At 41.5% G+C, this 24,372-nt stretch overlaps 1 protein-coding gene across 1 annotated transcript in view; it reads left to right on the top strand.

The window, feature by feature from the left end:
* The window catches only part of PIR (pirin), a gene marked incomplete at both ends in the record, with an annotated part of 76,722 nt that overhangs the window by 26,781 nt on the left and 25,569 nt on the right, over positions 1-24,372 (top strand). The window contains 1 exon segment of the mRNA XM_084624272.1: positions 15,961-16,039. Within this exon segment, the coding sequence (XP_084480398.1) occupies positions 15,961-16,039 (79 nt within the window).

Below are 24,372 nucleotides of genomic sequence, written 5' to 3'. Positions count from 1 at the left end.
CACAGAAACACTAACCCTGGAACCAATCCCTGTAGCAAACCTCGTTGCCTACTCTGTCCCCATATCTACTCTAGCGACACCATCAGAGGACCCAACCACATCAGCCACACCATCAGAGGCTCATTCACCTGCACATCTACTAATGTTATATATGCCATCATGTGCCAGCAATGCCCCTCTGCCATGTACATTGGCCAAACTGGACAGTCCTTACGTACAAGAATAAATGGACACAAATCAGACAGGAAGACACATTTAGGCCCTGACCCTGCAGTCGGATCTTTGCAGGTGGGTCCTTGTGCCTGTGTGTAGCCTTGGTTCCTTGCATGGACACAAGGATCCACCTATGGGGATGTGACTGCATTAGTTAAATAGCTGATAATCTCTTTCCCTTCTTTGTGTTGGAAGGGGGACTGGGCGGGGAGGTGTTGATGTTTTTTTGAGAGAAGAACAGAACACTCTATCCTCTTATATACATATTTCAGTCCCATTTTAGCTACCAGCTTCTCAGACCAGTATCACTCAATGTGGGTAAGAGATTAAGGCCCTCAATCTTGTATCAGGATTTTCAACAGCAGACCCCCTGCACTAGTATGATGTCCCATGGAAGCAGGGGTCCATACTAGCACATCCCGATGCAGGACTGGGGCCTGACATGGCTCCATACAGGAGTTAGTGGTCTGCAGTTGAGCCACCACATTCACACTGAGGTTTTTGCTATCTAGATAGGGACAATGGACAAAAGACTTCTTTAAAAAAAAAAAAAAGCACACAGGGTAAATGCCCACTCAGTCCTCTCAGGTCTGTGCTCAATGGAAGTCTTTGAACCAATATAAGATAAACAGCTGTTGCCCAGCCTGCAAATAAAGTGTGAAATCTGGTATGGCTTCGGACCCCTTTACAAACGGCAAGTGTAACGTGGGTACTTACATTTCACTCCTGGTAGCTTGTTTGTTCAATGATCTCATTTTAGTATTAAGGATTTTGCACAGTCAGAAGTAAATGATAGGAAATACTACTTTTGAAATTCTTCTGGGCAGGATGTGCATTTTCATTAGATTACCTCATCCTTGGAAAGAGAAGAGCAGGTCTGTCCGAAGTAGATTCTGATATAGAAGGCTGGCTGCCAGGCATAGTTTCAGTTTCTGGGTTTACACTCTCTAGCATGTAGTAGAGTTGAATGATTTGATTTGAATGACCGGTGTGTCCAACGCAACAAAATACAGAAAAGTGGTAGCCACTGTCATCAGGGTTAATCATTTTGAATTTAAAGTTTATTTTAAGTAGAAAATATACTAGACTTGTTGACATTGAATGCCCTCTGGCAAGAATGCAGCAGGTCCACATGGTAGTGTTTATTTTTTTCTCCCTTATAAAAAGAATGATCATCTTAGTCTTTCTTTCTTTCTACATACCTCTGCTCCTGATGAGCCAGTGGTGCCACAGGTTTAAATGACATCACAAGTAAGGGGGGTCATAAGGTACACATCTCTCTGGGCCCCACTATCATCTTAAAAGCATGCCACGCCTGTGGATAGGTAGGGAGGTGTCTATATCTGCGTGCAGCAGCCTTATCAGTCTCACAAAGGCTGTACGCCAACCCGTCTGTCTCACTGCCACTAGTCCACTGGTTGTAGTGAACCTGTCACTTCCACAATATGTGAGGCCCATATCATAGATCCTTAAAGTCCTTCATGTGAGCGAGTCAGAGGGTATGTCTGCATGGGAATAAAAGACCCATGGCATGGCCACATCTGGCCCAGGTCAGCTGACTCAGGTTTGCAGGGCTCGGGCTGCAGGACTAAAAATTGCGTAGCTGTTTGGGCTTGGGCTGGAGTATAGGCTCTGGGACCCTCCCACCCAGGGCCGTCCCTAGAGGGGTGCAGGGCCTTGGACATAGGCACTGAGATTCTATCTGCCGAGGGGGTACTCCCCCCCAGCTCCACCCAGGCCCCGCCCCACTCCACCCTTGCCCCCCAAGGCCCCACCTTGCCTCTTCCTAGCCTTGCCTCATCTACTCCCACCCCACCTCTTCCCCACCCAGTTCCATACCCTCCCCCGAGTGCTTTGAGCCCTCGCTCCTCTCCCCTTCCCCCCAGCGCCTCCAAACACAGAAAAACAGCTGATCGGTGGTTGGCGCTGGGAGGGCGGAGGAGGTGCTGATTGGCCAGGCATGTCAGGGCAGGAGACACTGGAGGGAGGAGGAGGTTGGTAGGGGTGCTTCTCCTCGCCCTTGCCTGCCTCCCCTCCCTGCCTGCCTCCTCACAAAGTGCAGGGCCCCCCAAAGTTCGGGACCCCATACAGTCACCCCAATTTGCCATACCCTAGGGACAGCTCTGTTCCCACCTTGCAGGGTCCCAGAGCTTGAGCTCCAGCACAAGCCTGAACATCTACAAAGCAATGTTATGGCCCTGCAGCCCGAGCTCCGCAAGCCCTAATCAGCTGACCTGGTCCAGCTGTGGGTATTTCATTGCTGTGCAGACATATCCATAGAGGCTAGCAGTAAGAGCACTGTTTTGCTTAAGGCTTTCAGATGCTCTCCTGTGACATGAAGAAGAAATTTGAACTGAGTTAGTGGTTTAAGCTTTATTCTGGGTGCAAGGTCATTTGTTGCCATTTTTATAATTTTGCAATATTTAATTATATTTTTCAAGTTGTGTATGTTGCCCTGTATATGTAAATAATGTTACCATTTGTGACAGGATCCCCTTGGAGTGCCGCCTGGGACTGTGGGACCACTGTGTTCCCTTAACTCTTTCCAGCCTGGGCTGTCTCTCACAATGCCTTGCTAGTGACCAGCAGCAAGCCCCTCCAGGTGCTGTGATCACTCAGCACAACAGCATGTGGAGCCCCACGCCCAGCTATATTGAATGAATGCTCCCAGAGCCACTCATGAATCACACAGGGAAAGGCATCAGAGCCAAATCCCGCCTCCCCCTCCCCCCCCTGCCCCCCAGCTCCCAGCACTGTATCCCAGGAATATACCGTCTTTCACTGCTCAAGATGGGCAGTGAAAATTTATTGATTGATTCACCATTTCAACAATGGAAAGTGGACATACACCAGCCTTTGACAAACCTGAGCAGACCCACACTTCATTCAAACACACTGGTAAAGATAAACAATTAAACAAATGTATTGACTATAAAAGGTAGATTTTAAGTGATATTTAAGTGATAGGCAAAAAGTCAGAGTTAGTTACCAAAAGAAATGAAATATAAGCACACAGTCTAAACTCTCAACCCTATTAGACTGGGCAGCAACTAGATTAACTAGTTTTTCTCGCCCCACTGGATATTGCAGTCTTTAATATACAGGATTGTTCCTTAAACCTGGGCCAATCTCCTCTGTTGGAGTCTTGTCTTTTCAGTGTCTTGGTTGCTGGCAGTGTAGGTGGGAGCAGGAGAAAGCCAAGCCTGGGCCCCCTGTGTTCAGTTTTATTCTTTCAGTCCATGTGCTTGTAGAACACAAGTCCAGGCATGTCTGGGGGGCATTTCTGAGTCTCCAGGCAAAGTTGATCAATCCCCCTGGTGTGGCCTCATGTAGGTGAGTCATTGAATTGTAGCTCCCTTGTTGGACAATGGCTGTTGATGGGTTGTTTGACACCTCGCCCGGGCTTTGGTTACTTTCCTTGCTGTTGCCTCTGGGGAGCTAATATCTGGCTGATTCTCCAGTTGACAGCATGTTTTAGTGACAACCATACAACACAATTCTCATAACTTCAGATGCATTAATGATATACATATATGGATAGAGCAATGACTTTCAGGAGATTGGAACCTTTTCCCGGTACCTTATAAGACATGCTTTATATGTAAGATCACAATTATATACAGATGAGGAATATGGGGGCTACCGGGTGTGCCCTCAAGATATAGAACATCACAAAATTATACTTTGTTTTTCTTTGATTTCCATGTTTCAGATTACATACTCATCACAATGTGACAGCTTGGATTTTTGTGGCTGGATCCCGAGCTTCTGTAAATTGGTGGTGATATGTCCAAATTAGGGCTGTCAAGTGATTAAAAAAATTAATTGAGATTAATCGCACTGTTAAACAATAATAGAATACTATGTATTCAAATATTTTTGGATGTTTTCTACATTTTCAAATATATTGATTTCAGTTACAACACAGAATACAAAGTGTACAGTGCTCACTTTATATTTATTTGATTACAAGTATTTGCACTGTAAAGAAACAAAAGAAATAGTATTTTTAATTCACCTAATACAAGTACTGTAGTGCAATCTCTTTATCATTAAAGTTGAACTTACAAATGTAGAATTATGTACAATTATGTATGCATTCAAAAATAAAACAATGTAAATTTTTAGAATTTGCAAGTCCACTCAGTCCTACTTCTTGTTCAGCCAATCGCTCAGACAAACAAGTTTGTTTACATTTGTAGGAGATAATGCTGCCCACTTCTTGTTTACAATGTCACCAGAAAGTGAGAACAGGCATTCTCATGGCACTGTTGTAGCCGGCGTCACAAGATATTTAAGTGCCAGACGCGCTAAAGATTCATATGTTCCTTCATTCTTCAACCGCCATTCCAGGGGACATGTGTCCATGCTGATGACAGGTTCTGCTCGATAACAATCCAAAACAGTACACACCAATGTATGTTCATTTTCATTAACTGAGTCAGATGCCACCATCAGAAGGTTGATTTTCCTTTTTGGTCGTTCGGGTTCTGTAGTTTCTGCATCAGAGTGTTGCTCTTTTAAGACTTCTGAATGCATGCTCCACACCTCATTTCTCTCAGATTTTGGAAGGCATTTCAGATTCTTAAACCTTGGATCCAGTGCTGTAGCTATCTTTAGTAATCTCACGTTGGTACCTTCTTTGCATTTTGTGAAATCTGCTGTGAAAGTGTGCTTAAAATGAACAGCATGTGCTAGGTCATCATCCGAAACTGCCAAAACCATGAAATATATGGCAGAATGCAGGTCAGACAGAACAGGGGACATACAATTCTCCCCCAAGGAGTTCAGTCACAACTTCATAGAATCATAGAATCATAGGTTCATAGAATATCAGGGTTGGAAGGGACCTCAGGAGGTCATCTAGTCCAACCCCCTGCTCAAAAGCAGGACCAATCCCCAATTAAATCATCCCAACCAGGGCTTTGTCAAGCCTGACCTTAAAAACTTCTAAGGAAGGAGATTCCACCACCTCCCTAGGCAACGCATTCCAGTGTTTCACCACCCTCCTAGTGAAAAAGTTTTTCCTAATATCCAACCTAAACCTCCCCCACTGCAACTTGAGACCATTACTCCTTGTCCTGTCCTCTTCTACCACTGAGAATAGTTTAGAACCATCCTGTCTGGAACTACCTCTCAGGTAGTTGAAAGCAGTTATCAAATCCCCCCTCATTCTTCTCTTTTGCAGACTAAACAATCCCAGTTCCCTCAGCCTCTCCTCATAACTCATGTGTTCCAGACCCCTAATAATTTTTGTTGCCCTTCACTGGACTCTTTCCAATTTTTCCACATCCTTCTTGTAGTGTGGGGCCCAAAACTGGACACAGTACTCCAGATGAGGCCTCACCAATCTCGAAGAGAGGGGGACGATCACGTACTTCGATTTGCTCGCTATGCCCCTACTTATACATCCCAAAATGCCATTGGCCTTCTTGGCAACAAGGGCACACTGCTGACTCATATCCAGCTTCTCGTCCACTGTCACCCCTAGGTCCTTTTCCGCAGAACTGCTGCCTAGCCATTCGGTCCCTAGTCTATAGCTGTGCATTGGGTTCTTCCGTCCTAAGTGCAGGACCCTGCACTTATCCTTATTGAACCTCATCAGATTACTTCACACATGAAGGAATCAAATTCCATTTTGAAGATTTCAAATTCTGTGATTAAACTGGTGGATTGTTAGTCCAAGGTTATAGAGAGGGAGATGGAGAAGAGAGAATATACACTACCACAGGAAATAAGTTACAGGAAAAAACACATGGGATAGCTAGGAGCTATATTTCACTATGTATATGATATTGAGAACTCCTTTCTGGGTTCAGGCTATTTGTAGCAATTTTGATATTCACATACTAATGTACAGTGCATACATTTAAAACTTTATTGCATCTTCTTATTGTTCCTGTTTAATTGTGTTTCTGGTATGTCATCCAACTCCTTCCTGTCCCATTTTATAGATGGCGACTTAAGTTATTAAATTCAATTTTGTTGTGAAAAATTGAATCAGAATTACATGTTATGTTAGTATAATATAAGATGCAGGAGCACCAGCATATTGTGATTGCAGTGGTCACATTGCCTGGGGGAGACTGGAAAAGGCTTATATGATATCCAGTCCATCTCCCTTCCCATGCATAATTGTTTTCTGCTATACATTTTGAATTGTCTTCAAGAGTTAGCTAATTCCCTAATGGCCTAAAATGAATATATTCCATTTTTATTGACTTATACATGTTCACAATTTTCAAAGGATCCTGGGCCTGTTTTATATAAATCATTATTTTACAGGGTCTTTTTACTTATTGATTATTCAAATCTCTTTTCTTTGTTTTTCTTGCAGAAGTCCAACTTTTAAAGAGGAGCTCAGGATCTTAGCAATTTTTGAGTTATTAATTTCATCCCTTCCTTTCATTTTATTAATTTTATTTATTTTGAATTTATATATAAAAGGATACTTATCCCTGGGTGTTAACTTTTTCTCATATTTTCTGGGAGTTAATTTATCACAATAAAAATCACAATAGATAAATGGCAGCATGCCACAAAATCCTGCCCTTCTGCAGAGAAAAATAACAAAAATCCTTATCTCTTTTTCCCAAAATTTTCTTCTGCCCCACTCCGTTCAGCCCTCCCCAAATGTCTTTGCAGCATGCCCTGTTGGTAACCAGATTTGGGATATTTTGGACAGGAGGTTAAGGGAGAGAGAGTTCTACAGTTAGGTGGTATCAGGGTAGCAGCCGTGTTAGTCTGTATCCAGAAAAAGAACAGGAGTACTTGTGGCACCTTAGAGACTAACAAATTTCTTTGAGCATAAGCTTTCATGAGCTACAGCTCACTTCATCGGTGTGGTAGTCACTGAGCATGCCCTGCCAGCACCTCTCTCTCTTACAAACTTAATGATCATTAGTTTCAGTCCCTCTGATAATTGCAACTGTGACAGGATTGCATGGGGGAAAAAGGTGATCTCCAAAGTAGGTAAATCCTAGGCCAGTGTCAACCCCTTAAATTTCAACAGACAGCCAATGCAGGTCATGAAACACCAGTATCCTGTTCACAGAGCAAGATACTCCACTTAGCAGCAGGCAAAGTGTAGCATTCTGCAGTAGCTTCAGCTTTCAGAAACTTGGGTTTAAGGTTTTCCCCCTGCAGAACATGTTGCAGAAGTCCCGATCTAATGGTGGTGAGAAGTTCCTTCCTAGCCCTGTCAGTGGATGGTTGGTTTATGCCCAGGATCAGTAGAGTTTATATCCCTTATTTTAAAAATTCAGTCTAGAAATTCTGGATGTGCTCACTATTCATATTAATTTCTAGGTCTCTCCCTCCCCTTTTTTTATTTCGTTGTCCTTGGCCTCAATGATATCTTGTAACTGTAGATTCAAGAGGTTAATTGTCATTTTCTTAAATTGTTTCCTCTTACCAGTTTTAAACTCTTCACCTTTCACTTTAATTGAATATCCCTTTGTTCATATACTTTGAAAGATAAAGGATAAGTATGATAATGGACTTGAATGACCTAAACTGTAACTCCTGAGGTTCTCTGATAACTTGGACTCTCATTATTTATGAAATAGTTATTTAGTCTTTATTAACAACATTTGATTACAAAGCAAACAGTTGAAGTAAAAGCTTTTGTTTGTGTCTTTGATTTCTCTGTTGGTACTATTAACATTGCATACAGAAATATTACATGTATGTGCAGCCTGAATCTGTGGTCCAAACTGCTTCAGATATTCATGTTCATTCATTCATTATTGCTTGGAGATGAAAAAAAATTAGCTTCTAAATGAGTTTTTTAACAAGCCGTGGAGAATGAAAACTAAACTGTTGTGCTTTGATGTCTTGGAATTTACTCTTAGTCCTTTTAATATGGGTCAGGTAACCTAATCACAACAATCACATTCTTTGTTAGCAGTCTCAGCAGGGAAGGCAGGAATTGATTTGGCATGGAGACTAACCTCTCACCCCTTCAGGTGGTCCCCTCAGGAAAGCATGGAGGCACATAAATGGATTAGTGTGGGGAACCTTACATTGCTGGCTGTTAGTTCAACACTTTCCATGAGCATTACATTCATCTGGTTGTGACAATAGTACAGCTCTGTGCAACAAGTGAAACACAGATCTATTTCCGTTCCATTCCTGTTTTCACATTTGTTGTTGTATTCCCTTTTCAGACTAAGCTTTTCCATTGCATTTGTACCCTCAGTTCATAGTAATATGATGGGAATATGACTAATGTAGATCAGTATCCTAATTGTTTTAACCAATAATGACTGATGGGTGGGGTATTTCCTGGCAGCTAGTGACCATCTGGAGGAGGCCTTTCACCCATCTGGTAACTAACTGCCAGGAAATGATTGACTCTGAGGTTGTTATCATCTGTTATAAACCAAATAGATTTTTTTTTTCTTCCCTCACCATGTCTATTGCACTACCTACCTCATGTGCTCTCCCTGATGAATATTTTTTCTTTACTGAATAATTTATTATCTGTATATGTAGTTGTCCAAGATGCACCAGGAGCTTTACAGAAATAAAAAATGTGGCTGCTGCCCAGAAGAGTTTACAACCTGGGGCCTCAATCCTGCATTTGGATCTGTTCAGTGGACCCTTGTTGAATTAAAAGGGGCTCTACAACAGATGCGAAGGTCTGTCCACTCAGATTCAATTGCCATATCAAGGCCTGCATTTAGGTATAAAGCTACAAAATTGGAAACAGACAACAGGGGGATTATGGGTAGGGAAAATGATGGTTACAATAATGTGCAGCATCCCTAAAAGATATATGTAGATGAATGTTAGCATGTAGGATAGTTATATAACAGTAACCACCCAAGAAGCAGCATTGACTGGCTCTGGATGAGACCCATCTGTCACTGGTCAGAAGGACATGTCACTCTAATGCAGAGCCTTGAAGAGGAGGAAAAATTGAGGGACTCTGGGCAGAGCCCCCACAAAAGTCACTATTTGCTCATACCATTCATAATGTTCCATGAATTGTGCGCAGCTCCGATTCTAATATCCTGATGGCATGTCATCAGTATGCATCTAATCACAAATGCAAACGGAATCTATGTGATTTCTTCATTCATCTGACAGGAAACAACTATTTTAGGAGAAAAGAGCAGATAGGACCACTAATTATGAGATCTCAAGATGTGGGATTTTCATACCTCAGTTACAAATTGTAATCTGATCAAAAATTGAATCACAATTGGAAATGCACCATAGTGAATTAAAAAAGTGTGTCCTCTGAAAAACATTAAAACAAAAATATCTTTTAAAATGATACTATAAAATATTTATGGAAGCATTTGAACCCACATGTTGATAGAATTTATAACTTTGTTGGTATGTAACCTCCACTTCATTTCATCGTATTTTATTTGTTTTGTCTGAGTATGGCAATAAAGTGCCACCATTAAAAAGATTCAGTAAATCAGCTCTGATATGTAGAAAGCAAATTGATGGATGACTTAGTGTACTTTTGTCTGTCATGCTTGCATTAGAAAATGCAGTTTTGCCTCATTGGTGCAGCCATGATTTCATTAGGCTATACAGCTTACATGTGGCAATGATTTCGTCTCATAATTAAGAAAACGTTTACAAATAAAGCCTGAGGAAGGAAGGAAAGAATGTTCAGAGTGATAAAAATTACAGACTTGTGAATGGGAAGTCTTTGAAGGGTATGCAGTGTGGGTAATCCTTGGTTTTAAAAGGAAATGTGTAAGTATTGATTAATGACACTGTGGTTTTTTGTTTTTTGGGTTTAATATGGAGAATCTGCATATGATTAGAATGAGCCACTGCTAACTAAAGGCCTGAACTTCTTACTCACTGCTTGGTCAGGGAATTTTCCACTGAAGCCAGAAGAGCAAGGATTACAAGAAAATGAGCAAAGACTACAGGATTTGGCTTTATGATTATATATCTTAGGCACTTAGGGACTGGTGGAGATATTTTTACATGTCTGGTAGCACTGCATAGTTAAAGGTCCTTTATAAATCATCTTCAGGATGTGCATAACTTACAGCTAGACTGGTCCCTTGGGTATGTGGAAGGGGGAAATGTCAACTCCATGGCAACATATTCTGTCCCGAAGCCCTGTGAAGAGCTCTCTGTGGCGTTAATGGTTCATGAGCAGAGAGAGACTGGAAGGGGAGGGTGGAATTGGGTTTACTGTTTGCATCATCTCTCCCTATTTCCCATGGGAACCACTAGGAAATCCACAGTCAAATGAATTCTGAGGCTGAATTAGCTTTTTGTATGGAGCCTTTCCACTCTGTGGAACCTTCCTTTAGGGAAGGGCTCCCAAGGCAGCTGTAAACAGGGAAAGCCCTGTCAGCACAGCTCCACCATGGTGAGTGACTTCAGAAGCACAAGGTCCCTGCATGGATAGCTCTGTCCTTTGATTACATAGGCAGATCCCCTGAGATCCAGACACTCTCTAGGCCAACCCCCTGCCTTTTGTTTAGAGATGAGAGCTCCACACCTTTTCCCCATCCCTGAGGAAATGATCTGGAGGCCTCTTCAGGAGTTTACCTGTTAGTGGGCTTTTCCACAGTGGGAAATGATCTGGCCCATGTCTATGGAAACTTGCTCTTGTATGAAGTTGGCCTGTAAGGTTAAAGCCTAGCTGCAATTTGAAGACACAGAAGAGTAATGTAACATGGCTAATAATATTTGTGCCTTTACAGAAGAATAAAAGGAGGCAAATTTACTAATTCTGTGGCCTTTTTTGTGCTGTGACTTTAGAAGCAGATTTTATTTTTAAAGGATGGTTTTGCAGTTCATTAATCCATAGATAAAACAAAGCCCTTTGGGTATTGGGTATTTAACAATATGAGTTAACCCACAAAGATGCAGATAGTTTAAACCAGTCTAGTGTACATGTGCAGGAAATAATATCCAGAAGCATGTCTGTTATATTTTGGATGTGATGGATAAGGCTGTATTACTTTGTCAGCAATCTCCTACAGAAAACAGTAAATGATTTTGTCGTGAACAATATAAAATCTCTGTAAAATTCCAACTCCCTCTTTTAATTCTTCTCCATCCCAGATTTTTCTAATAGTTCCTAACCCTTTCCTCTATTGTTGATTTATTTAAGTTTAAGCACTGAGTGTATGTATTCATGTACAGCTGTGATCTCCTTCATTGTGCTTTGCACCTGCAATGAGACAACTTGTTTATTATCCATTTATGTAGGACTGTAAAGTGTGCACAGTATTTTACAACTGGTCAGCGTGCCATACAAGGAACGTCATCACTGCTCTAAGGTGCTCATGGGCTAACGGCATAAATGGGAATATTTCTTTAAAGGGTTCTCAGAAGCTGCTTAAAAGACAAGATGGAAGAGGCTGCATTGAGATCCCTGATGCAATTTCAAAGCCAAAAGACTGGGCCCATTGTGTTCATTACAATGAAGGTGAAAGTGATCATTGCTAGTGGGAGGCTCTGCTTGGTCTTGCTTTAGGTAAACAAAAGAAAAAGCCTCCTGTTTACAAATCCTCCTCTCTCCCCCTAGGATGGATTAAAGGAAGAGAGAATGCTTAATGTCAACATCCTCCCTGTTCCAACATAACAATAAAATTACCCTTTTCAAACTAGAGCTCAAAGGCCACTGAAATCATCTTGAAAATGTTACTTTGTGTATGTGTAAACAATGAGACAAAACTCACCCACTACTTAGGAACTGTTTATAGCACGCTGATGGTACTAAATCTGTTATCAATAACTTTAGAGGCCATTGTTGTTCATTACAAACTCCATTTGTTTTGTTCCAATCTGAGTCCTTGTTAGTGTGCATAAAAGGCAATTTCTGCAGAAAATCACGTCATAAAATGCAAAATTTTTAGTATTCTGCATTTTGAGTAAAATGAACACTACTGTAGTTGGAAAAATATTTTGTAAAAATGGCAACATTGTTGTTATTCAGCGACCTAGATGCGTCATGGCAGGGCTGTGTAAAAACTGTCTATTGCACCCTGCCTTCAGATTTCGCTATCATTGTTCGTTCACAGATTCCTTACAGCGTGTTCTGTCCTGTGAAGACAGAAGAAGACATAGTCCCTGTTCCAGGGATAATCTCCTGCAAACATTTACTGTCAAGTGTAGTGCTCATTGCCACAGTAGTTCCATATGGTATATCTACATTTCAGAATTTTTTGTGGTCAAACATGAATCTTAAATTGGCTGCTGCAATACTGACTGTCAATCAGTGTAGATGATTGAAAATCATGTTCAAACTTGTGTCAACTCTTAGTTAATTTGTTAGCTGATGTTATGCTGAACACAATTTGCTCTAGTTTATATTGGCCAGTCAGCTGTGGTCAGCATTGTGTCAGCAAACTCAACTCTTCACACTTCATGGTAAAATTTTATAATGCCCATCAACATCTGTAGGACTAATGACACTGAGCATCCTTCTGAAAATGTCTTATAAAATTTTGAAGCGATGAAACCAATGAATTTATATAGAAATCTAATGGAGTCCAATAAAAACTACTCTAACTATAGAATTTACTTGAGAATGATAGTGTTTCTAGATTTTTTTAAATGTATAGAATTCTATAGCAGCGATAGATTTCTTTATTAAATTCGATAGGATGATTCAAATCCCTGTAGCAAGGGGTTTTTTTCTATTAAATTCAACAGCACTTTTCTAAAAGGACACTAGCTTAGCAGTAAATGTTTCCAGGAATGGGTCCTGCATTGTTAACTATTTTGAGGGAAACATTCTGCCAAGACTGCAAAGCTATCAAATCTAGCAACACTCCACTGGGAGGTGACTGAAAAATCAGGAGAAAATGGCTGTCAGCATTTTGGAATGGACTGCCTTTTCCTAGATACATTCTGACAGCTTAACCAAATTATTCCAGCTAAACAACTTTATATAACAATAATGAACTTATCAGTTGCTCCTGTATGTTTGTCATCCAGTTGTTTATATAAGATCTAAGAACATCTTAATAATTATATAATACCTTAGAAGGTTCTGAGATAGCTTTATCACTTGTCTCCTAGGAAGGAAAGCTGTACATATTGGAGGATTTTCTTTTTGGGGCCTTTTTCATGCAAATCTGGAAGTGCCTCTTAATTAGAAAAACTTCCAAATAAGTTTGGGCTGTTGTGGGATCCCCAGTGTCTCTGTTATTGGGGCGGGAAGAATAAATTGTTATTACCCTGATTATGGGAACTGTGCTTGGAACTGTACTTGGCCTTTTGTTATGATGGAGGGACTCACCATCAACTGAGCAGCACTCGCTAGGCAAGGGTTCCAAAACTCTGTGAATTGAGAGAGACTTGAGACAGGTATTAGTACCTGGTGGTGTGGGTCCCTTTGTGAGGGCCTGAAGCACCAATTGCACCTCTGTCTCTCTCCACTGTGGAATGTCAGAGCTAATTTTGGGTCTATTAAGAGTCTTGCTACAGGTACTGTGCTGCATTCACTTTGGCCTTATGGTGCACCAGCACTAAGGCTCCCACTACTATGAGCTGAAATCACTGAGCACTGTGTCAAGTAGTGGGGAGCCGGAAGATCTAGAGTGCAGCGGTGCTGTTCGTGGATAGGCTGGCGGAGTGTTCGTGAGATGGCGAGGTGAGCAGAGCTGTTCGTGAGACAGCGAGCTGTGCAGAGCGGAGCCGGTCGTGAGACAGCGGTGTGTTCGTGAGATGGCGAGCTGAGCAGAGCTGTTCGTGAGACAGCGTAGCAGAGCAGAGCCCTGTGGGGCAGTCAGCTTCAGGACACGTAAGGTGCCCCTTACCTCTTTCCCCCACACACAGGCACATTTTAGCCAGACTGGGGAGTAACACTATGCAGATGAACTTTTGAACTCTGGGGCTGGACTTTTTGGACTTTGGGTGATTTGTGGATTGTTGGACTCAAGAGACCTTTGGGTTCTGGGATTCAAGAACCCGAGGGAAAGGATGTGGCCCAATTTTCTGGGGTGGGTCTTTGCTCATGGTTTGGTTAATGAACACTAGTTGTGGTGTTTCCCCAATTTAATGCTGATGTCGTTTACCTCATGTTATTAAAGATTCTCTACTACACTGAGGCTCTGTGCTTGCGAGAGGGGAAGTATTGCCTCTTTGAGGCGCCCAGGGGGTGTGTAAGATTTTCCCAGGTCACTGGGTGGGGGCTCGAGCCAGTTTTGCATTTGCTTTGATGAGAGGGAACCCCTGTGTACTGAACCCGGCCCTTGCTGCTATCAACTTGGCCTGGCAGAAGGGTTACATAAGGATAGGCCAAGTAACCTCCCCCCGACTGGAAAAAGTATTTTATTGCAGTAATAGTCCTGTTGGATATATTTATTAGTTTTATTTGCTTCTGTTCTATTAACATCTGTTGCATGCGTGAGATTTCATTGTTGTTGCTGACTTCTCTGAGGAGCGTTTCTGTACAAAACAAGGAAACATAATCATTAGAACACTGGCATCTTTCAGATTGTTAGACAGTTGATAGCCAATATGGGTATGCACGCATGTTTGCCTGTAGTCTCCAAAGGCCAAATGTAATATTGTTGATGGAGGTGGGGGTTATGCTGGTGCTTAAAAAACACCTAGATTTTTTTAAAAAAATCTTGATTTTCTTCAATATTGTGTAAACGATAAGAATGCATGTATATAAACCTATTTATCCAGCTTTTGGTTAGCTGAAAGTCGGGCATGTCTCTACACATCTATGCATTTCACTTCTGCTTAGCCCATACCCTGTTTTTCTAAAGACTTGTACTGTGACTATCATACCAAAAAGAGAAAAGGCTACTCTTCACACAATTTCTTTTATTGGATGGGCTGGACACTTCCCATGAGTATACAGTGTATATTCCCAAAGGAATAATGGCTTCCTTGAAACAAGCAGATGTAGGGAACATTTTAAATATTAATCAAAAACTGTTCCTCCTCAACTCCAACCTCTCAGTTGGTAACTTTGTAACCTTGGCATAATGGTTAACTCTGAACTTTTCTCCTTGATCTTGTATTTTTGTGAAGCTATGACAGTGGAAACTCCTACCTTGACTCCATTGCTATAGAAATCTTCATCTTCCACTTCATCTCCACTTGAGTACTGCAACAACCTTCAGCATTGAATAACTAGAACTTGGGGAAGCAGACTTCATATGTACAGTGCTGTTGCTTGCCTTCTTGCACGTACAAAGAATATCTTATCCTCAAATGCCTTTACCACTATTCATCTCTGGACCCAGTTCAAAACCGTATAAGCCTTTCCCATGAGAATTTGACTTTATGCTACTTCTCACTCCCCCTGTTCTGTTAGCACCCAGTCTCATTCCCTCCAAGCAATCTCACCGTTTTTGGGTGTAAGAGCCATTTTTCTGCAGGTCTTGCTATATGGAAGAGCCTGTCTGTAACTCATCACCTCATTCACACTTTCAAACATTTCATATCTCAGCTGGAAATACAGCTTTTCCCCTTTGTCTTTACCTCTTGAGCTCTCTCATTTTTCTGTAATGTATTTATTATTTAACTTTGTCGTGGAACTATTTAAGTGTGAAAAGTATTTTGGAAAATGCTTCATATGAAAGATGCTACAAAATACAGTTAAATAATTGTAGTGCTGAAATGATCTTCAAATACTGTATGGAGTGTGTAACTCAATTTTTTTGTTTTTTTAAATAACAACAAACTCAGTTATTCATTTGACGACATGCTATTTATTATGTGAAAATCATTGTATGATATAAAGGTACATTTATAGAAGTGACCTTTTTCTCCCTACTTCTTCCCTAGTCAAAGGTTTATACTCGCACACCAACATTATATCTGGACTTCAAGCTGGACAAAGGAGCCAAGCACATTCAGCACAAAGGTAGGAAAGATTTCATTGACCAGTTTAACAGACATTGAAGCCACTTCTCCTGTAATGGGTTGAGTATGAATCTCGGTATCTTTGTATCATTATAGGTAAAATATTCTCCTTATGGAGTGTTGTATATCCTCAGAGTTTAAAAGTTAGTTACCCTTGGCCAAATGTTGCCCTTGAATACAGGGGCATAATTCTCATTGATGTGAGTATCGTCCATGTATCCAAGGGCTGAAGATCCTCCCTGTATTTAAAGTATAATACTAGGTTATCAGGCCAAATTCTCATGTCTGAAAACCATTAATAATTGGGAGATGTAAAACTAGTCCAATTCATGTAATTTTGGGAGACTGGTTTGGAGAAAGGGATGTGCCTGGTTTGGATCCACTAGTTGGCAGTGACTAAAAATGATTACCATCCTCGCCTGTGTAGTGGCTTGAGAGAAAGGATTGGTGCTCTCAGATTTGGGGTTGGGGGTTCACATCACAGTTGGCACTGTAGTATCTTTATCGCTGTTCTCAGTGGGGAGATTTCAAAGTAAAGCAGCAAGAGGACTAAACTACTCTCTTCCCTTCACCGCATTAAAGTTGAAGCTATTGGTGAGAGAATTTGCACACAGTTGCCTGTACTATGCCTTGTCTGTGGATAAATAGGGCCTCCACTCTCTGGGATTGTAAATCCCAATTTATAGCAGGGTTCAGTGGCCCTTCCCTCACTGCGGGGGTGGGCCTTCCATTACTTTGGTGGACTGTGCTCACCAGTCCTAGTCATTGGATAGGCTCACCACTAAATTCACTTCACTGGGAAACATTAAGAAGATTAAAACCAAACCAAACTAATAAACAACCTAAAGTTAATTGGTTAGCTCTTTGTATTGGCCCATGAGAAGCTACTTCAAATATCTTCAAGAATCAGCCATTTTCCTAATTTGATAGCAGAGAAGCAGTTTGACAAATGGTGCAACATTATTAAAGCACAGACTACTTGAGCCTTACAGTTTAGCTGTGGTATTTCAAACATTGTTCTCTCACTATTTCCTTGTATGTAGAGTTTTAATATAGCCTTTGTAGATTTGTTAATTAATAGATTACACTCTGTTGTATAGCAAATACCAATACAATTTGGAGGATTTCCCACCAAATCTACTGCAAAGAAGCATGGAAACAGTGTAACAATATGGGATTTTCATGTACATCCATTTTATTCTATAGTGACTACTAATGCACGCTATTTCCAATTTTTTTCTGGGTCATCTTCGTGATCCCTTCAGACTAGACACATCTAAGAGTTCAGCAGCAGGTCAGTTACTTTGCTTCCTCAGAAAACAGATGTTTATGCACAGTATTTTTACAATAGCAGCCGAAGCAAGTCAGTAAAATGTTGCCCATTACATTCTATGTCACTTGCAAAGAATCTAGGGCCCAATCCTCCTTCATGCGGTAACCCTTACTCTTGTGAACAGTCCCAGTGACTTCAGTAGAGCTCCTCATATGTGTAAAAATTGGCAGGACTGGTCTCATAATTAGCAAAATCTCCATCATTACCAAATTCCTTCACATTTGCAACACATTTTTGCTTGTTAGCTTGAGAAAAAAGAATTCAGTGTTGTTCATTGCTGTAACTGTTGTAAAGTATTTGCATAACAAATTGATTTTACTTCTAGTAAAACAATGTAGAGTTGTTCGCTGTCTTACATTTATGGCGGGGGAGGAGGGAGATAATCTCAGGATTTTGGAACATGCTGCATATACAGAAAAACAAATTACCTGTATATGCATTTGTCACAGATTTCATCAGATACATTACTCATGTACCATACAAATAGTAAATGTGACAAGTTTGGCCTGACATCTCATCTCAAAATATATATATACCATGCCGTCATTCTGTTTGTGTGTGAATATATAGCAAACTGTGTTAATCATTAAGGGCTGTGTTCACTCCATTGCACATAATGGCCCAGAACTTGGCCTCCAATAATGCTGCTTTTAATAGGACAGCTGGGGTTTCTCTCAGTGTGGGGGATAGCTAGGGTGCATAAAGCTGATACCCTTCCCCTTCTTGGAGGTATGTCAGGTGTGGGAGGAGGCGTGGCAGTCCCTGGCTGTGGAATGGCCCCTATAATTAGGAGACTCTGGCTTCAATTTAGTAACGTATTTAAATACCTGCTTATGTCTCATGCACTTAATGGACTTAAGCCCATGCTTAAGTGCACTGCTGAACTGAAGCCTGTAACCCAGCCTTCTGTGTGCGTGAAGGTGCAGTGTATAATTAAGCAGTATTCTATCTGCTATAAAACCAGTTCTTTTCAACCCTTTTATAAACGGTGTTATGTGCCTGCTACAACATGGATGTTTCAGAGAGTGTCTGTAGATAAGCATAATCAAATTGAGCATTACCCTTTCATCATGCTTTTCTCTCTCTCTGTATGTTACCAAATTTCCAGTACAAAATGTCAAATCTAATATTGTGCACTGGGCAGGAAGGAAATCAGCTTATGGGAGCACACAATGGCTCACCCCAAAAAGGACAACCTATCAATAGAGCATCTTGCAAGTCTTGGCTGGTTCATTTCTTTTCTTTGATATTTCTTCAAAAAGAATTCTCATTGTAATTGTTTTATATATTGTAACTTCACGGTACCTTTTTTCTTATTGTCTGAGGGTTGCTCATCTTGTGTTGTAACCGTTGAAATGCTTGTCATAGGTGTGTTGCTTTTATGATGATAATGTACCAACGTAGGTGGTGTGGACTGAGAGAGAGAGCACTTCAGTAAATGTTTTTACTATACATTTGTGCAGGAGCATGGTTTCCCTTGTGTGCAAATGTGGGAGAATGGCATATGAGGTGCAGCTTGGCATTTTATGAAATACTGAGGCCAGTTCTTGCCACAGAAAGGCAGACACAACTCCCATTGAGGGCCATCCTCTTGCTGAGGATGGTGACAGGGGCCAATATGACCTCACTTTCTCCCTGTCCTCTTGTGGTTCCTTCCCAGTCCTTCCCCCATTGAGATAGGTTCTTCTTTCTCCCGCAAGGTGCTTAGGCGGTGTAACATTGCACTCTATATGATTTTATAAAAATATGCTAATGAGTGTGAATATAATGTAACTGGAATATGCTTCACGCAAAAGGTCTCTTGTAAGGTATCATTACAAAGCTTATAATCTACTAAGTGTGGTCATCCTATTTGGATAAATGTATCACTCTTATATCTGAAACTAGTGTGACAGGGCAAGAACAGATGGCTATGGAAAAGTAGTGGGAGACAGCTATATTAGCCCCAGGCTAAACAAATCCCTGGTACCAGGATAAGTGAAATGGCAGCTGCTCCAGGTCAATTAAGACACCTGGGGCCAATTAAGAACTTTCCAGAAGGCAGGGAGAAGGCTAGATTGATTGGGACACCTGAAGCCAATCAAGGGCTGGCTGAAAGTAGTTAAAAGCCTCCCAGCCAGTCAGGTGGGTGTGCATGTCAGGAGCTTGTGGGAGGAAATTGTGCTGTTGGAGAGGCTGAGTAGTACACACCATATTAGGCACAAGGAAGGAGGCCCTGAGGTAAGGGTGAAGTGGAGCTTGAGGAAGTGAGGGCTGCTGTGGGGGAAGTAGCCCAGGGAATTGTACATGTCATGTTTCTAAAAAGTCAGCTACTATAGCTGAAACTATTAGGGTCCCTGGGCTGGAGCCCAGAGTAGAGGGTGGGCCTGGGCTTCCCCCCCCTCCCCATTTGCTCCCTGATTAATCACTGAGACTGGGAGACAACAGAGACTTTGCAAGGAAGGATAGCTTCTCCTCACCTCCCTCGCTGGCTTATGATGAAAATGGCTCAATAATCTGTGACCCTTGTCTCTAGAGAGAGAAAGGTTATGTAGAGGGTCACGGTGAGCCTCTGAGGCTAGTGAAATCTGCCAGGAAATGCAGGACCCACAGAGGCAAGGACAGAACTTTGTCACACTAGAAATATAACTCTGAGGTCCTATTGTAGTTATGCAAAGTGTGGACCATTAATGGGTGGTTTGGAATCTTAATGTCTCCCATTAACCAGGACAATTACCTGTAGATGGCTCTGTTTTACTTGTAAGTCTTCCTGTATACCTGTGGGCTGGCAAGTGGGTAATGAAGTCTTACAGTGACATGTGATCATGTTACGTGAACTGGAATCCATCTTTAACCTAGTGCTTTTCCATTGAGAAGCGGGGTGGGAACCCAGAGGGACAAAGGATTCTTGCCTTATGCAAAAGATATATAAGTGGCTGGAACAGAACAACGGGGGCAGCCATCATGAGAAATCCCCTAGCTACCACCTGAGATGGAACAAGGGCTGTACCAGGGGAAGGATTGTGCCCAGACCAGGAAGGTGTCCAGTGTGTGAAAGAAACTTATTGAAACATCTGAGGGTCAGATTTTATTTGTATTCAGTTTTATTACTGTACTAGACTTAGACTTGCATGTTTTATTTTATTTTGCTTGGTAATTCACTTTGTTCTGCCTGTTACTACTTGGAACCACTTAAATCCTACTTTCTGTATTTAATAAAATCACTTTTTACTTATTAATTAACCCAGAGTATGTATTAATACCTGGGAGCAGGAGGGGGAGGGGTAGACAGCTGTACATATCTCGCCGTCAGTGTTATGGAGGGTGAACAATTTATGAGTTTACTCTGTATAAGCTTTATATGGGGTAAAATGGATTTATTTGGGGTTTGGACCCCATTGGGAGTTGGGCATCTAAGTGTAAAAGACAGGAACACTTCCTAAGTTGCTTTCAGTTAAATCTGCAGCTTTGGGGCATCTGGTTCAGACCCTGGGTCTGTGTTGGAGCAGAGGGTGCTGGAGTCCCAAGCTGGCAGGGAAAGCAGGGGCAGAAGTAGTCTTGACACATCAGTTGGCAGCCCCAAGGGGGTTTCTGTGATCCAACCCATCACAGCGGGATCAGGGCCTCCCTGCTTATTCTTACCTCTCCTTAGAAGATTAGGGTCCTTCCCGCCAACTGGGTCCTTGTGGTGGGGGCAAGAGCCTCATGGCACCACTTGCTGGGGATCCATGGGACTGTCTTCCTGTGAAGGGGTTGCTCTTCCACCTCACTGGGGGCGGCTGCAGCCCACACAATGGGGAGAATGGGCCTGATCTGTCTCCTGTTGAGTAGAGCTCATTGGGTATTTTCTGACAAAATGTTTTTTGCTGGAAAACACTACTTCATCAAAACTGAAAGTGTTCATGGATGAATCTTCCCCTTTGAAAAAAAATGGAAAAAAATATTTTCCTATTTTGGAACTTTTCATTTTGAAATTTTCACTTATTTATATTTCAAAAAGGTTTAAAAATGTAAAGAGTAAAATCAGAAATGTTTTGAAATTATTGAAACACAATGTTTCGATTGACCCAATCAAAGTTTTTTTATATTATCAGTTCACAAACATTTTTGAGATTTCAAGTTCTCGTCTTGGTCTGGCTTGAGAAGAAATTTCAAAATCTTAAACTCACAAGATGAAGAGACCATTTCCCGTCCAGCTCTGTAGCCAAAGTCACTGTGAGTCATTCCACTGACTTCAGGGAGTGCTGGATCAGAGCCAGTATTATTCACTCACTCACAAGAATGATGTGAACACTTCTCAGGGTTTGCACAGTGCTTTGAAGATATGGTAGGCGATGTATGTGCTAAATATTATTAAATGGATAGTGTCATGTCAAATTTTTATCCAGAATTTAAGGTTTTGTAAAAACTATTATTTACAAAATCTAAAACCCATGGAAATGTTACCATGGCTATTTTTTAATTCCAGTGAGAAGAGTTTTCTTAACCATACATTCCTCTTTTCTATTTGTAAATCAAACATCACAACATTAAATGAAGTCATGAAAACTTGAAAGTGAAAATGACTAAAATTGAGTGTAAGTGAAAATGACTAGTTTATTTTCAGTGACCACTGAGAAATAAGCAAAATCAACAAGCAGTAGCAGGTAAAATAGTTATGTCAAGTTCTTTTCACTTTTCATAATCTAAAGTGGTGTTTGCCAATAAGTAGGAAAATTAGAAAATGTTTTTTTTTACTTTTAAGACTTTTGAGAGGAAGCAGTGCAATTTAGTGGTGTAATACCATACCCAGAGTACTAAACTGATCTAGAGCTCTTAATACATACTGGGGAACCTCTTCAATAAAGGGCTGCACAATTGCACCCTGGAGAGCCTTTGTCACTCTGAAGCACATTTCCCTTATATACCCAAACATTGATACAAGGGGATTTATTGATCTTCATTCTTTTCTCACACTGCTGAATACTGACTTACCTGTATATTTTCCTTCATAACTGGCTTTTTTCCTGTGCCAGTGTCCCTAACGACTCACAGAATTCACTCTCTCTTTGACAGAAGGACTGTGATGTCACATACATTGTATTAGTGTCTCAACTATATTAGTCCAGTCTGTTCTTCAGAGTAAAAAATTGTGGAGGGGAAGAAATTAGTTAAAGATGTCTGTGACAACACTGGGTATGGTCATTTGTGGCTTTTTTGAGGATTGGGATGAGCATGAAGTGTTTTCCAGCTCAGAAAACCTGCTTCCATGCTGAAGACACTAGTGCAGCTTTGTATAGATTCACTGGCAATCGTCCAATGGTGGGAAAGCTAGTGACTAATCTACCCAAGTGCTCTCACTGTTGCCAGCACCTATAAAGCTGCACCAGTGCTAGAATAACAGTGAGAGAATTTCTGAAAACCCAGAGCCTTTTCAAGTCTTCTGCTGAAAAGATGCCACAGTTGGGAAGTGAAATGAATGGAGTAAGAGGGATTTTAGAAGGCTGTCATGTGAATTTGTGAGATACCTTTGTGTAGGATTGGAAAACAAGCCACATTTTATATACAGTGATTTCACTATTTAATTTTAGATCTACTGTGTTTGCAGTCTGTGATCATCATTATTATCATGGCAGATCCCAACAGGACATAGCCTCCTTGCAGTTGGAGCACCACCCAGATTGATGTCTAGTTATGTCTGCCATGTGCAATCTTACCATGCCACTGAAGTTTCTGGTGATCACATGATTGCCAGACATGTAGCAGCATTTGTTGGTAAACACACTTCCTAATTCAGGAGTCCTCTATCCTAATATAAGACTGTACCAAGAAAGCTGCTGGCAGAGGTGGCTGGTGGATTTGGCTATGGATATCTTCATTGCTAATCTTGTCCTGCTGCTTAGTATGGAGTAGCTGACAAAGATAGCGAGAATCAAAACTACCAACCCACCACTCTTCATCCTTCCTCAGCACCCACATTTTACGGCTGTCCAGTAGAGCGGATGTAACTGTAGTCCTATAGAGCCACAGCTCATAGCAAGTTCAATGTCATGACAGCCCAACAGAGGCTGCCGAAGGGCCCGGGACATGGTGGTGGCTGCTGCTGATATATGAAGGTCTGCAGTTTTTGAGCATCCTCCAGCACTGTCTATGATGTTGCCCATGTATTTGGCAGTTGCCACCTCCTCAGTGTCCTAACCACACAGGTTAATACTTGACTGGTCGTAATCTGGAGCTGGAGGCTGCTTGATGGTAACGGCCAGGAACTTAATTTTGTCTGGATTGATAACCAGACCAGTGCACTCTGTTTCTTGCCCAAGCAGATCAGCCATCAGCTGTAGTGATTCACCAAACTGAGCCAACATGACAATTTCATTGGTATATTTGAGGTCTCAAAGGAAAATGGTGTTCTGTTCAATGCCTACTGCCTCCTCAAGCTTGTCCATCAGCCAGTCAGTGCTGATATTGAACAATGAAGGTGACTCAATGCAGCCTTCCCGAACTCGAACGTAGTTTTCTGTTCCATTGTAGAGCTCTTCAATCAATGACACTATCTTCCCAGAGATGCCAAGTCACCTCATCGGCTTTCAAAAGCTTGCTCATTGCACTGAATCCAAGGCCTGATGGAAGTCTATAAACAGTAATGTGCCCAGCTTATTAAATTCAGCCATCTTCTTAAAAAGCTGTCTCAAGGGAAAGATCTGGTCGATAGTGGACTGATCAGGTCCAGAGCCACACTAAATATCCCGACCTCTACCATGAAGTGTATCATTGATTTGAAACAGTAACATGGATGATAATAACAACAGCGTAATACCTCTGTGGTTGCTACATTCGCCCTTATTGTCCTTTTCTGAACAGAGGCAGAATAACTCATTTCTTCCAGTCATCTCAGATGATAAGAGTGCACCAGATGGTCTGGAAGAGCCTGTGTACCCATGGTACAACAATACTCTCACCTGTCTTCAGCACCTCAAGGTTGACATTACAAACCCCTTGTGGCTTCCCACATTTCAACTTATGGACTGTGATCCAGGTCTCTT

Source organism: Lepidochelys olivacea, assembly GCF_965140295.1.
Source record: "Lepidochelys olivacea isolate rLepOli2 genome assembly, chromosome: 1".
NCBI classification, from domain to species: Eukaryota; Metazoa; Chordata; order Testudines; family Cheloniidae; genus Lepidochelys; species Lepidochelys olivacea.
Note: the sequence above shows the minus strand (reverse complement) of the source record. Positions and strands in the feature narration are given on the sequence as shown.